The sequence below is a fragment of the Meriones unguiculatus genome, chromosome 1, assembly GCF_030254825.1.
Source record: "Meriones unguiculatus strain TT.TT164.6M chromosome 1, Bangor_MerUng_6.1, whole genome shotgun sequence".
NCBI classification, from domain to species: domain Eukaryota; kingdom Metazoa; phylum Chordata; class Mammalia; order Rodentia; family Muridae; genus Meriones; species Meriones unguiculatus.
In genome coordinates, this window is record NC_083349.1 from 326859 (window position 1) to 341507 (window position 14649).

General features: G+C 41.7%; 1 protein-coding gene across 2 annotated transcripts in view; it reads left to right on the forward strand.

Moving 5' to 3' along the window:
• The window catches only part of Ube2r2 (ubiquitin conjugating enzyme E2 R2), a 60359-nt gene that overhangs the window by 43886 nt on the left and 1824 nt on the right, over positions 1 to 14649 (forward strand). The window contains exons 3-4 of one of the 2 annotated variants that reach the window (XM_021634452.2): positions 7101 to 7198; positions 14088 to 14222. In XM_021634452.2, the coding sequence (XP_021490127.1) occupies positions 7101 to 7198; positions 14088 to 14222 (233 nt within the window). The remainder of the gene's footprint in view (positions 1 to 7100; positions 7199 to 14087; positions 14223 to 14649) is intronic. The other variant, XM_060378072.1, reaches the window with a different exon arrangement.

Below are 14649 nucleotides of genomic sequence, written 5' to 3' on the forward strand. Positions count from 1 at the left end.
GCTGTGTAGTGGTGGCACACCCCTTTAATCCTAGCACTCAAGAGGTAGGTGGATTTCTGAGTTTGAAACCAGCCTGCTCTACAAAGAAAGTTCCAGGACACTTAGGGCTACACAAAGAAACATGGCTTGGGGTAGGGTGTGTGCGTGTTCAGGTTAATCAGTTTAGATGCTTATTAATTGCCGACTCCACATAAATTGGAATAATCACAACTTTTAGGGGATGTGGGATTGGGAGGACTGCAAGTGTGAGGGTGCCCTGGGCTTAGCAAGTTCCCAGGCCACATAGGGCTTTCTCTCACTCCTAGCATGTGGGAAGCAGAGCAGAGGCTGGCAAGTCAACACCAGCTCCAGGTCACACCCAGTGCGCACATTTAAATTCACTGTGCCCTCTGGAGGTAGAGGCAGGCAATATCTCTGAGAAGAGGCCATCTGATTTACTTAAAGAGATCTAGGGTAGCTGGGACTATGTTGTAAGACCCTGTTCTAAAACAAACAAACAAACCACAAAAAACATATACAGGGAAAAGAGAAGGTATATACTCACAGTAGAATATCCAGCCAAAAATAATAAATTCCTGTCATTTGTGAGAAAATGAGCAGAAATAGCAAATTTAGACAAAATTAGCCAGATTCAGACAGATGCTATATTTTCTTTCTTACAATCCGATCTTTTTTGTTTTGTTATTTTTTGAGACAGTGTTTCTCTGTATAGCCTTGGCTGTCCTGGACTCACTTTGTAGACCAGGTTGGCCTCAAACTCAGAGATCTGCCTGCCTCTGCCTCCTGGAGTGCTGTGACGAGCACCACCACACCTGGCTACAAATCCAGATCTTAAAAATAGAAACAAACAAATGAGAGAGACAGACATAAAAGTAGAATGGGGACTGTTGGAAATAGGAAGAGTACCAGCAGTAGGGAAAAAGAAAGAAGAGAGGTTATGAGAGGGTGAATATGATCTAAATAGGCTATCTCTGTATGTGAAAATGTTAGGCCAAACCCATTATTTATGAATATATGCTAATAAAAGCATCTGTGTTTCGTATCCCTATGTGTGTGCACGTGCATACATGGAAAGCCAGGAGAGACCTTCAGGTATTGTTTGGCAGAAGCTGTCCACCTTACCTTTCTGTGTGGGACTTAAGGATTGCCAACTAGTTAAGGGTGGGTGGTGAGTTTGTCCTAGGGATCCACCTTTCTCTGTGCCCTGCACTGGAATTACAAGTGTTCCCACAACACTCACTAACACTAACTAGCTTGCTTTCTCTATCTATCTATCTGTCTGTCTGTCTGTCTGTCTGTCTTTTTTCTTTCCCTTTCTATATTTTTTAGTTTATTATTTCATACAGGACACTTAGCTGTTTTCTTTGTTTGAGACAGGGAACTCAGACATTGTTTGCTGTCCTGGAACTCGCTCTGTAGATCAGGTGCTGGGATTAAAGGTATGCATCATCACCACCTGGAGAGACACAGCTTGTTATGTGCATCCTGGAGCTTGAATTGAAATTCTCATGCTTGTGCAGCAAGTCCTTTACCAACTAAAGATAGTATTTGGCTTATGTGACCCATAAACAATCTCCTGTCAAAATCTCTCTTTCTCTGTTTTTGCAGTCATCAACAAGATGTCTATAAAATTTATAAAGAAATAAGAGACCTAGAAGGCCAAAACAACGTGGCCAAAAACTTAAAAACATAGTATAAGACTGTTGTTACCAAGAGAGTTTTGTACTACCATGATGAAGAATTGAGAGCATTTGTAGGTACCAGAGGTAGGCTCTTACCCTGTAGTCCAGACTAGCCTCCTAACACAATCTTCCTTCCTCATCTTCACAAGAACTGGGATTGTAGGTGGGAGCTATGATGTCTAGTTAGAATCAGTAAGCCTGACAGATGACACCAAGTGTTGTCTTGGCTATGATTTCTGTTATGGAGATAAAACACTACAACTTCAAAGGAAAAGGTTTATTTGGCTTGCATTTTCTTGATCGCTATCTATCGAGGAAAGCCAAGGTAAGGACCGATACAGAGGCCATTGAGAAAGTTAGCTTTCTAGCTTATATCTCATGGATTGCTCAGCCTGCTTTCTTATACAACTCAGGACCACCTGCCCAGGGATGACACCACTCTAAACTCCACATCCACATCAATCAGTAGTCACAAAAATGTCAAAAGACATGTCCACAGATAATTTAGTAGAGGCATTTTCTCAGTTAAGGTTTCCTCTTTCAAGTTGACAGAAAAATGAGCACAAGATGAGAGTAATAATCTCATTAATAATTGGTATTTCCACAAAGAACAATCATAAAAATTACTCAAAAACTGCTGCTCATAAATATTCTCAAGGCAGAGGCAAGAGGATTCCTGTGTTTGAGGCCAAGCTTGGTTTGTAAAGCTCTTTACAGAACTTCAAAACCTGAGTAATAAGAGGATTAATCTAATTGAAAAAAATAGCCAGAATTATCCACAAGTGTGTACTCAGGAGGCTGAGGCAGGAAAAAAGAATTAGTAAGACTGTGAAGAAACTGGATGCCACACATTGCTGGGAACTCACAAAATGGTGCATATGCTTTAGAAAAAAGTCCTTTGAAAGAAACCCAGGCCTCACAACTAACCCCACATAATTCCAGTCTAAGGGAAAAGAAGCAAATACGTAATGGGGGTTAGCAAACCAGTATGGCCAGCAGCAGTGCTCACACAGCAGTGTCACCATCAGAGACTGGAGTGCCACCTCACCACATTCACGCATGGGCAATTTCCAAGCACCTGCTATGAAGTAGAGGCAGCCCTGAGACATTCAGCTAAATGAACGAAGCCGGTGGAAGGGTTGTATATATTGCATGGTTACATTTAAAATAAAGGCCCAGAATATATAAGGTATTAACCCCAAGACTGGGTAGATAAAGGAATGGAGGAAAACCACCAAGTGGTTTAAACTGGTATGATAGAACTTGGCAGCCACTAGAAATGTTAATCACACAGTACTGTGAATGTACCAGGAACCACTGGGGTTTTTTGTGGTGTTGGGGACATGCTAATACTGAGTTCTACTTCCAGTCCTCCATCACCCCACCCTTTGCTGACCCACTTCTGTTATTTTTCTAATTCTTTTTTACTAATTCTTTTTCTCTTCCCAGCTGATCTTTCTACCTTGTTATGATTATTATTTTGTGAATGAGTTGCATATGGTAGCATACCAGAGCCTAGGCACCTTATTAGTGCTGCCAATACTTTAGCATTGAAGAAACTGTATTTTCTTCCCCAGCAACTGTTAACTGTAAATCCTCAAGGAAAGGTGGGGCCTTATGAGTCCTCCCCTTTTAGTGACAGGATAATCTTGTACAGGGCTTACAAAGGAATTCATACCTGCTGTGAGTTCAAGAGAGCACCTGCCATGTCATGTCCAGAAGTCAGCAGTCCACAGTCTCTTACAGCCTTTCTATGATATTTTTGAGCTGTGAGGAGGGTGACACAGATGTTCTGTTTGTGGCTGAGCTGTCACTTCTCACTTGTTCTCTGCATTTTGACTAGCCTTTGCAAAAGCTAATCATTGTCCATAACAAAAACGAGATTTTCTGACTGACCGAAGCTGATAGTGGTCTAGTCTGCGGGTGTAATTATAGTTATCTTGGCCAGCCTGACAGATGGGCATCATGCCCATCTAACAAAGCAGCACAGTAGCTTTCTTATCAGAACTTAGAACTGCCTCAGCCACAGGTTTTGACCAGTTAAAGTTATTTCTGGGGCTGGAAAGATCTTGGTGGTTCAGAGGACCTGTATTCAGTTCCCAGCACCCACATAGCAGCTCACATATGTCACTCTTACATACACTCTGTTATGGCCTCTGTGGAGATTGCACAGATGTACATGAAGGCAGAGCACAGAAAAATAAAAATGAAATCTTTAAAAAAAATACATGTGTATGAGTGTCTGCAGAAGACAAAGATGATGAAAGATCCCCTAGAACTGGAGCTACAAGTGGTTGTGAGCTACCTGACATAGGTGCTGAGAACTGAGCTTGGGTCCTATGAAAAAGCTATCTATCTGTCTGTCTATCTATCCATCTGTATCTATCTATTTTTTAAAGATTTGATTGCTGGACATGGTGGTTCACACCTTTAATCCCAGTACTTGGTAAGCAGAGACAGGCAGATATATGTGAATTTGAAGCCAGTCTGTTATGTATAGCAAGCTCCAGTCCACTCAGGTCTACATAGTTATAACCTTGCCCCACCAAAAAAAAAAAAAGTGGGCTGGAGAGATGGCTCAAGAGGTTAAGAACACTGGCTGTTCTACCAAAGGTCCTGAGTTCAATTCCCAGCAAGCACATGGTGGCTCACAACCATTTATAATGAAATCTGGCACACATGCAGGCAGAATACTGTATAAATAATAAATAAATCAATCAATTAAAAAAAGTTAGTTGTGTTACATATTTTTAAAAGTGTAAGTGTGAAATGATAACATAGTTACAACACCTTCCCTTTGCCTTTCCTCCCTCCACAGCTCTTCCCATACACCTGCCTCCTCCTCTTTCAGTTTCATGGCCTCTTTTCAGTAACTACCATTACACATACATATGTGTCCATATACATTCCTAAATACATAAATGCAACCTGCTCAAGCTGTATAGTGTTACATATGTGAATGTTTTTAGGGCTGACCATTTGGTATGGGATAACCAATTGTGTGAGTATTTCTCTTGCTCTCAGCATTCCTTAGTTCTTTGTGTAGAGGTGAGGCCTTTTTGGACTTTTAGTCTATATCTTAGTTGCCTCTTGAATAGCAGAGATTCTTAGATTTGGTCCATTAGTGATGTTCCCAAGGTCTTGCATGTTCTGATTTTTTTTAGTTGATATCGCAATTTACCAATTCTTCAATCTTGTGTTTAATCTCCAATATTAAGTCTCCTGATGGGTTACTTTACTTGCAATGTTTCAGTGAATGAATTTTTAGAAAGTTTTCTTTTTCACAATTTCCTCTCACTTCCCCCTCTTTTCTTAACTCCTGTTTAATGGGAGAGGGCCCAGACCGTTGTGAATGGTCCCACCCATTGACTCATGGTCTTTGGGCTTTATGAGAAAGCAGCCTGAGCAAGTCATGAGGTGCAAGCACTCCTCCATGGCCTCCACACCAGCTCCTGCCTCCAGGTTCCTGCCCGGTTTGAACCCCTGTCCTGACTTCCTTCAGTGATGAACAGTGATAGGAAAGTATGAGCCAAATAAGCCCTTTTCTCCCCAGGCTGCTTTTGGGCATGGTGTTTCATCACAGCAATAGTAACCCTAACTAAGATATACAGACATGCACATCAAAAAACTCTTTTTTCTATTCTTCTCTCATATTATACATCCCAACCGCAGTATCCCCTCCCTCCACACCTTCCAGGACATTACACAGAATTTAAGAAATTAAAAACCAAAAATTTACACAAAACTTAATTTTTTTAAAGATGTTTTGCACTAGGGATATGCCTCAGTAAAGTTAATGCTGTGCAAACGTGAGGAGATGGGTTCATATCTGCAGTACCATTATAAAAAGCTAAGTGTGACAGTGCCGTGCACACCTGTAATTCCAGTGCTGTGTAGGCAGATACAGGAGGATCCCTGGTGATTTCTAGTTAAGCAGTGTAGTTGAATATCTCACTGCTCAAAAAATAAGATAGAAAACAGTTGAGGAAATCACATGATGACCACTCTGATTTCCACACACAGGCTAATGCATATATATTCACACACATATACAAAGAAGTGTTTTGTTTTTCTTTTAAGTTTTTCTCTGTTAGCCTTGAGTGTCCTAGAACTCAGTCTGTAGACCAAGCTGTGTTTTGTTTTTCAAGACAGGATTTCTCTGTAGACCAGGCTGGCCTCAAACTCAGCTTGCCTTTGCCTCCTGAGTGCAGGGATTAAAGCCATGTGCTGCTGATACTGCCACCCAGCACACTGTTTTTAGAAGCTCTACTTTATAATTATTTAAACATCTGTGCTTTTTCCTCATCTCCCATCTTTGCTTTTTTGTTTTCTCTTATATAAAACAGATGACTTGCTGGGCATTGGTGACACTCAGGAGGCAGAGACAGGCAGATCTTTCGAGTTTGAGGCTAGCCGGGTGTACAGAGTTCCAGTACAGCCTGGGCTACACAGAGAAACCTTGTCTTGAAAAATCGATAACAGGAAAAAGAGGGTGTGGGAAGAGGAGAAACAAGTGACTATATTTTATTTAACCTATTATTTTCTATTGAATATATGTATGTTTATATACCTCTGTGTGGCACATGTGTTCGAAGTAATATGAATGTACTTGTTAGATTGGATCTTATTTTTATGCTGCAAACCATAATAACCAGCAGTTTTTATCCACATATTCAGGAGTTATCCTGTTTGTTTTATGTTTGTACCAGAAGGGTGGTGCTAACAGGGAGTATCGTATGTCTTGGAGGCTGGCCCAGGTGTTTGGTGTTTTGTTTTGAGGAAGGGCACTATTTCTGTATAGCCCTGTATGGCTGGACCTTGCACTGTATGTATGTGTGTATTTATCTGTGTGTGTATGTATGTAGGTCAGGCTGCCTCAAACTTGGAGTGACGGTTCTGTCTCTTGTCTCTTTGAGTGCTGGGATTATACCTGGTTCAGATAAAATTTTATAATATTTAATTCTTCTTCAGCTTTTCATTTGAACATGGAGGATTGTTTTTCCTATAGTAAAAGGGAACAAGGAAAATTTTTAGCAAAAATAAAAAAATGATGTGCCTATTCATTACATTTTTAGTTTTTTGGTTTTGTTTTATTAAGACAGGTTCTTACTGTATAGCCCTTGCTGGTTTGGAATTTGCTGTGTAGAACAGGCTGGCCTCAAACTGCCTGCCTCTGCCTACCAAGTGCTTGAGATTAAAGAACATGTACCATTCCTAGCTTTTATCACGGTTTTGTGTGTGTGTACGCGTGTGCATGTGTGTGTATTTTGAGACTAGGTGTTAGTATATAATGTAGCCTAAGCTGGCCTCATACTTGAGAGCCTTTTGCTGAGTCCTGGGGTTACAGGTGTGTGTCATCACACCTTGCTTATATCAGTTTTTTACATGTTTACTGAATGTCGTATTGTTACCTTGTAGAATGGAGATGTGTGCATTTCAATTCTTCATCCACCTGTAGATGACCCACAGAGTGGAGAACTGCCCTCTGAAAGGTGGAACCCTACTCAGAATGTGAGGTAAGGTGTTATATTAGAAATGATACTATGTTTTGTTCTGCTTTTATTTGTTTGTTAGTTGGTTCATCTTTTTGAGACAGAGTTTCTTTTTGTAAGCCACGGCTGTTCTGGAACTCACTAGACCAGGCTGGCCTTGAACTCACTGAGATCTGCTTGTCTCTGCCCCCTGAGTGCTGGGATCAAAGGCTAGCACCACTACCACCTGGCTATTTTTGAGACTGCCCTCAAACTCCTGGGCTCAAATAAACCTCTTACCGCAACCTCCCCAAATACACAGGTACTACAATCACCTGCTACTTGAATCTCTCTTGTTTTGGCTGTTGGGGCGTGTCTCATTCTGTTTGCAGAATCTTTTTGTGTTTGATAGCTTTCTCTCTAGCCAGAGCATGGGTTTTGCTGGTGATCAGAGAGCCAAGGAGTGCTGCAGAAATCACATCACACAACAGACCTAGAACAAAAGATTTATTGGAGGGTTGGGATGGTCCCCTCTGAGTGGGGATAAGAAGCTGTGACGGCTCGGACTTTACAACGGGGTATGAAGCATGGATATAGGGAAAATACGGAGCAGTGCTGACAGTGGAAATAATTGCGTTGGCCTTAGTAATGACAGGTCACATTATTCTGGGTTGACAATCATTTTGAAGTGTTGACTCAAACTGAGCAGTGGTAGTTGGAATTCTCACTTCCCTCTGACATTAAATTTTTACTCTTCCTTAGATCCTACAACCTCTCTGTTTAAATTATTTTTCAAATCTATGAATTAATTGGGTTCAAATGTATGTCCTATAGCTTGAGTTGTTGAGGTCAGAGGTCAAAATTTGCAGATATCAGTTCTCTCTTTCCGTTATGTGGATTCCCAGAACCCAACTCTGTTCATCAGGCTTGGCAGCAAGCTCCTTATTTGCTAACCCATCTTGCCAACCCCACTGGGGTTATTTTGAAGTACTTAGTCATACCCAACTAGTTCTAGTTTTGGTAAAATAAGAAATAAATATTTTGGACAGTGTGGTAGTCAAATCTATGAGTTCGAGGCCAGTCTGGTCTATATAATACCAGTGCTATACAGTAAGACCTTGTGTCTGGAGAAGAAGAAAAGATAAAGACTTTTGTCGCTTCTATGAGGCATGGTTACTCTCTGTGTAACCTAGGCTGGTCTTGAACTCCTGTGATAGTCCTGCCTCAGGTATTAGCCATCATGTGTGATAACAAATAAGACTTATCTGTGGTACACCAGTGTTCTCTGGTTTTAACATACTCAAGGTATTAGGTTTTATTACTGTTTAACTGTAATGGTCAGAGGTGCCTTTAGCATTTCTGGCGCCATACTTCCCTTATTCTTGAGAGCCAAGCAGAGCTGCTGGGACGGCACCTGTTGTCTGACTACTGCTGCTCAAAGTCTGCTCAAGCTAATCTGTGTTCGCTGTCAAATGTAAAGCGACTTTTGCCTATAGGGAGAAATAGCTGCTTGCTCTGTATGTGTATCAGAACCAATCCACTTTATGTAACGTCATGTTTAACTTTAATGCTGAGTACATGAAAATAAGAATTGTTTTAAACATATTATTAAAATATGTTCTCATTTGTTGTTTTGAGCCCTGAATATCAAATACTGTGTATAGGAGCTAGCTTTATTAGACTCTTAAGTACCGAAAGTTATGGGGTTTTAATTCTTCTTTAAGTTTATTCAAGTGTTGAGGAGGCTGCTTGAGAGGCTGCCATGCTCTGGCTTGCAAATATGAGAATATGCTTAAATTGACAGTGCACCTTGCTTTTTTTGGTTACCCATGGTCAACTGTGGTGTGAAAGTATTAAGTGAGAAATTCCTAGAAACAAAAATTTTATAAGTTTGAAATTGCACCTCTCTTCCTTGTATCCTGACTGTGTATTTCACACCCATTAGTCACTTAGTGGCTGTCTTCTTTACCAGTGTTAGGTACCACTATATTGTGTGAAAAGGAACTTTATTTTTCTTGGCCCCTAACACTGTGAGAAGGCACAGCTTAAAGGAAGCACGCAGGCCTGCTTTCCTCAGAGGAAGGAGGAAGGATGCCTGGTCACCTGGAGTGCTAGAGAGGTCAAACCATTGGTGGGCCTTTGCTCAGTCTATTAGGAGCATTCTCCCCAAACCCTTAGAAGTACTTAGGTTGTAATCCTAGGCTTTGCCTTTCAGTGAATTCAGTGAATAGGACGAAATTTATGAACAAGGCCCTGAGTACTGTTTCAGATCAATAGAATGCATTCTTGTAATAAAGGTCTCAGGTACTTTGGTGTACAGATAGTGATGCTATAGACCAGAAGGCCTTGAACTCATACATATCCATCTGCCTCTGCCCCTCAATGCTGAGGTTAAAGTCCTGTGCTATACCATACCCAGTATGGGTCTCATGTGGTTCAGGATGGCTTTGAACTTAATAGCTGAGGATCTCTTTGAACTTTTGATCCTTCTGCCTCATCCTCCTCCTTGCTGGGATTACAAGAATGCAACACTGTGCCTGCTTCTGTTATTTCATAGACCTAGTTTATAGGATAAACATCATAGAACTGTGCTGTTTGCCACTTGCTATTCTCTGGAGATAGGTATCCCCTGCTTGGAAGCTACTCCCAAGGATAAGGTCTATTTTTCATAAAAGTTTTAGAGGATTTATTGAAATTTCATTTCTCTCTCTCTCTCTCTCTCTCTCTCTCTCTCTCTCTCTCACACACACACACCCATCCTGATTGTTCTTTGAAGTCTGCCTGTGTGTTTATTTCTCAGGGCTAGTTAACACCATGGGCCGTGAAGAAAGCCCTGGTGGTATTTCTTTGTAGGCTGAGTGCTTTTCTGCTCTGAGAGAAGAAGCTTCTTCTCTGAGAGAGTGCCTGGAACAAGATTTTTAATCATGACACTCTTTTCCTGGATGCTGTATTCCTGCTATTTACCCGGGATTGAAAATATTTTTCCTTGGAATGGTTGTGGTGCCACACAGCTTTAATCCTAGCTCTCAGGGAATAGAGGCTGGCAGGTCTCTGTGAGTTCAAGACTAGCATGGTCAGACTACACAGTAACATCCTGTCCTAAGAGAGGGGAGAGAAAGGAGAGCTCTTTCTCCTAACACAGAAACGTATTTTCCTGCCTTTATGTTTGCTTTGTTGTGTAGAGGCACCAGCATCATGCCGAGACCCTTGTGTACAAGTTCAGTGTTTGGCATTTGCTTTGGAACTGGCTGCATGGTGAGTTTCTAGAGGTCATGCAGGAACTGGACCTCATCTGCTTGGCATCACCTGGTAGTCTTTGAGAGTGAAGTCAGGAAAGTACCTGACTTCCTCATAGGTGCTGTACCTCGTGACTTACAGCAATAAATTGTCAGTGTTCAGCAGCTTGTCTGAGTAAGGGGATTGGGCTGGAGTCCAGCTTATTCTGTCATCAATTATGGCCGCTGCATGGCACTGGCACCATACTCTCATGTTTTCGGGATTCTTACGCTTAGCTCTGTGAGCATGCAAATTGGCGTATTCGTAAGGTAAAGTTGTGTACAAGAGGGTTTTTGTGACCTAAAGAGTATAAAACCTTTAAGAGCTGAAGTCTGTACAGTTGTAAGAATTGACTGGAACAATAAGCAAGCAAAAAAAAAAAAAAAATTCCTGTTGTTATCCACTAAAGTTTGATGGTTTTACCATCTCTGAAGGGTAGCCAGACTCCTTTCTGGAAGAAATCCAGACACCCTGTGAGGATAATGGTGTTGAGTGGTCCTTGTCTCCTACTTGTGGGAAAAACAAAACCTGCCCTAGTTCTTTTTCTGTCTATAGCCAAGCTAAGACCTACAGAAATCTGTCAGAAGCTGCTTTCATCACAGGTATACTCTGAGATGTATCTCCGGAACTATTTGTTATCCCTCCTTTTTCCTGTAGGAAAGTGGTTGTTCTGGATGGCCCTAACCCAGCAGCCACAGTTGAATATGGAGTTTCTTCTATCCACTGAAAGGGCAGGCAGCCAGGGTCTGCTGCAGCATTTGCTGCAGAATAGGCACAGCTACGGGGGATGCTGCAGGCACACTACACTATCCCTAGGATTCTCTTAAACCCCACTTGTGGCCAGGAACATGCTATTTGTTCCTTTGGTTTTTCTGTATTGAATACCAGTGACCATTACAATTAGTTAGCTCAGGCTGGCTAGGAACTTGCTGTGTAGCTCAGGTTAGTTTCAGACTTAAAACTCCTTATCATACTGCCTTTTCCTTCCAACTGCTTGGTGTGTGCTGCCATACTTAGCTCTGTGAGTAAAGACACTACCTTGTAAGCAGGCAGTGTAAGTTCCATCCCCAGAGCCCACAGAAAGGTGGAAGGAGAAGACTGATGCTGCATTGTGCATGCACACAGACACACTTCATCCAGTCATAAATTTTGTTTGTTTTGTTTTGTTTTTCCGGACAGGGTTTGTCTGTGTAGCTTGGCTGTCCTGGACTCACTCTGTAGACCAGTCTGGCCTTGAACTCACAGAGATTCACCTGCCTCTGCCAATGCTGGGATTACAAACGTGTGCCACTGCACCCAGTCAGTCATAAGTCCTTTAAGTTACTTTTTTTTTTTTTTAAGTTACTTTTTTTGCTTACCTCTCTGGCTCTGAGTTTGATCCTCAGAAGTGTGCCCACCACAATCTTATGTGGGTTTTGTAGTTGCTGCTGCTGCTGCTGTTTCTGAGACAGGATCTTTTTACATATTCTGGCTATCCTAGAACTCACTATATAGATCAGGCTGGCCTTTCATTCTTAGTTTTTAAACTTTGTATTTTCATGCATTTAACTTGGGAATCCTTGTTTTTGTATTGTGTCATAGGAATACACCAACAACAGTCTCAGCACTGCTCAGTGGGAACTACTGAAAAGTCTTAGTTGATTTAGCAGCATAAATAAAAACTGCTTGTAATATGTGAACCAGTTAAACCATGGCCTTTGCCATGTGTTGCCCTGTTTCCCCAGTTAGAACTGGATGTCCTCTTTTAACACCCCTTCATGTTGGAACATGCAGTGAAGACAGAGTTTTAACTGGGTTATCTTCTAGTGCTACTGTCTGCCTTTTCAAAGGATCTATTCTAATTAGAAGAGTCAGGGTAGAAGATGAAGCTAATACAAGTGGTAGCAGTAGTATATGGAGTTTACTTCTGGCAAAAGAACCAGATTATACTTAGCCTATTTACAAATTTCTGTGTTAAGCTTTAGGTTTTTAAGAATGAGCTCTCTTTTTGCTTTCCAAATGCTGTTTGGGGTATTTATGTAGACTGGGGAGGGATTTAAAAAAACAAACAAACAAACAACAGGCTGTTTTTATTTGTTCGTTCATTCATTCATTCATTCATTCATTCGTTCGTTCGTTCTAATTATAGTCAGGGTCTTACTATGTAGCCTTAGCTGGTTTAGAAGTTGCTGGTTTAGAAGTTTAGACCAGGCTGGCCTTGAACTCACAGCGATCCACCTGCCTCTGCCTCAGAGTCTGCACCACCATGCCCATGTGTTCTGAGACTAGCTTACTTTTTGCATGTGTGTGGGTACATATGTGTAGGTATGGATGGTGGTGGGGGATTTTTAACTATCGAGAAAGTTTTCTTTGAAAAGGGCTTTGTGTGATTGAGAACAATTACATGACAAAAGCTCTGTCCTTGCCATAACATTAGGAAAAAACTTCATCAAATTAAGCATGTCATTCTAAAAAGAAGAAACAACAACAACAACAAAAAACATGTTATTCCCACTTCCCTCCCTGCCTCCCTCCCTTAGTTAGTTGTTTGAGAATAGGACCTCACTCACTAGCTCAGGCCAAGCTGCCTCAGCCTGGCGAGTGCCGACGTCACAGACTTTCACTGCTCTGCCTAGCTTAGTAGCCTCCTGACTGCTGAAAAACAATTTTTTAAAAAGATTGCTTTTAAGTGTGTACTTGTGTATTTGTCTGTGGGTATGTGCATGCGACCAACAAGGCCAGAGGCTTCAGATCCCTAGGAGCATGATGGGGGTGGTGGGCACTACCCAGCACACTCTGGTGTACACTCTTAACTGCATCAACTGTCCATCACCAAAACAAATTTCAGATTTTTAAAATGTATTTATATTCTTCTCATACAATATATCCCAACCACATTTTTTCCTTGCTCCATTCCTCCCGAGTACCTCCCCCTCTACCAGATGCATTCATGCACACACATGCACATACCTGTCTCTCCCCAGAAAAGAGCAAGCCTCCCAGGGACAAAAACCAAACAAGGCATAAGAAGATAAAATAAGACCAGGCACAAAAAAACCCATATCAAACCAGTAGGAGAAAAGTGGTCCCCAGAACAGAGATACCACACCCCCACTGCCAGGATTCCCACAAGAATACGAAGCTACACAACCATAACATATATGCTATAACATATAGAGGACCCAGATCAGAGCCATGCAGGCTTGTAGTGGTCTGTGAGCCCCACTACACCCCACTTAGTTGATTCTGTGGGCCATGTTGGTGTCCTCAACTTTTGGCTCCCACAGTTACTTCTTCCTCACTTCCATGGAGTTACCGAAGGAAAGGACTTAATGGAGACATCCGACCTGCACTCTCTCTCTCTGTCTGCCTCTCTCTGTTTGATTGTGGGTCTCTGCGTCTCTGGAAGTATCAGGGCAACTTTCGAAGAGTTGGCTCTCTTCCTCTGTCATGTTCATCTCAGGCAATCAAACTCAGGTCATCAATCAGGTTTGGTTGCAAGTCCCTTTACCTGTGGACTCATCAGCCTCTGAAGATATAAGTCATCAGATGCTATAACCTCAAATTTGTATCAGATATTTTAAGGGAGAAAAAAATTTAAACTGACGCTTAATTTCTTAGAACCCTGTACTTCTGGCTATGGATTTTTTTTTTTACCACAGACTCTTCTCCTTTCCAGGACTATCCTGTTAAGTGTAATCTCACTGCTTAATGAGCCCAACACCTTTTCTCCAGCCAATGTGGATGCTTCAGTTATGTTCAGGAAGTGGAGGGACAGTAAAGGAAAAGACAAGGAATACGCTGAGATCATTAGGTAAGGCAAACCATGTGCATTCTGGAGCTAAGGGATTAAATTCAAATTTTAATGCCCTGTTTACTATTAAAACAATTTCTCAATTAGATTTATGGAGTAGTCACTAATGAACGTAGCTTTTGAAAAATAACCCACAACAGAAACATAAACAACAAAAAGTGAGCTCACTAGAAAGTAGTTCAAAACTTGTGGTATTTTCTGTTTTGGTTGGTTGGTTGTCTTGTGGGTGTTGTGGGGGACCAGTTTAAGCCAGGCTAGCCTTGGACACAGGGCCAGCTTCTGCCGCCCAAGTGCTGGGATTACAGTATACATCACCATGCTGTGCCATTGGAGTGAAGGATTCACAACAATAATTGCAGGTGGTTGGTTCATGTAATGTTACAACACTATAGAGGCTACAGGAACATCAGTAGGCAAGGCCTGGCAG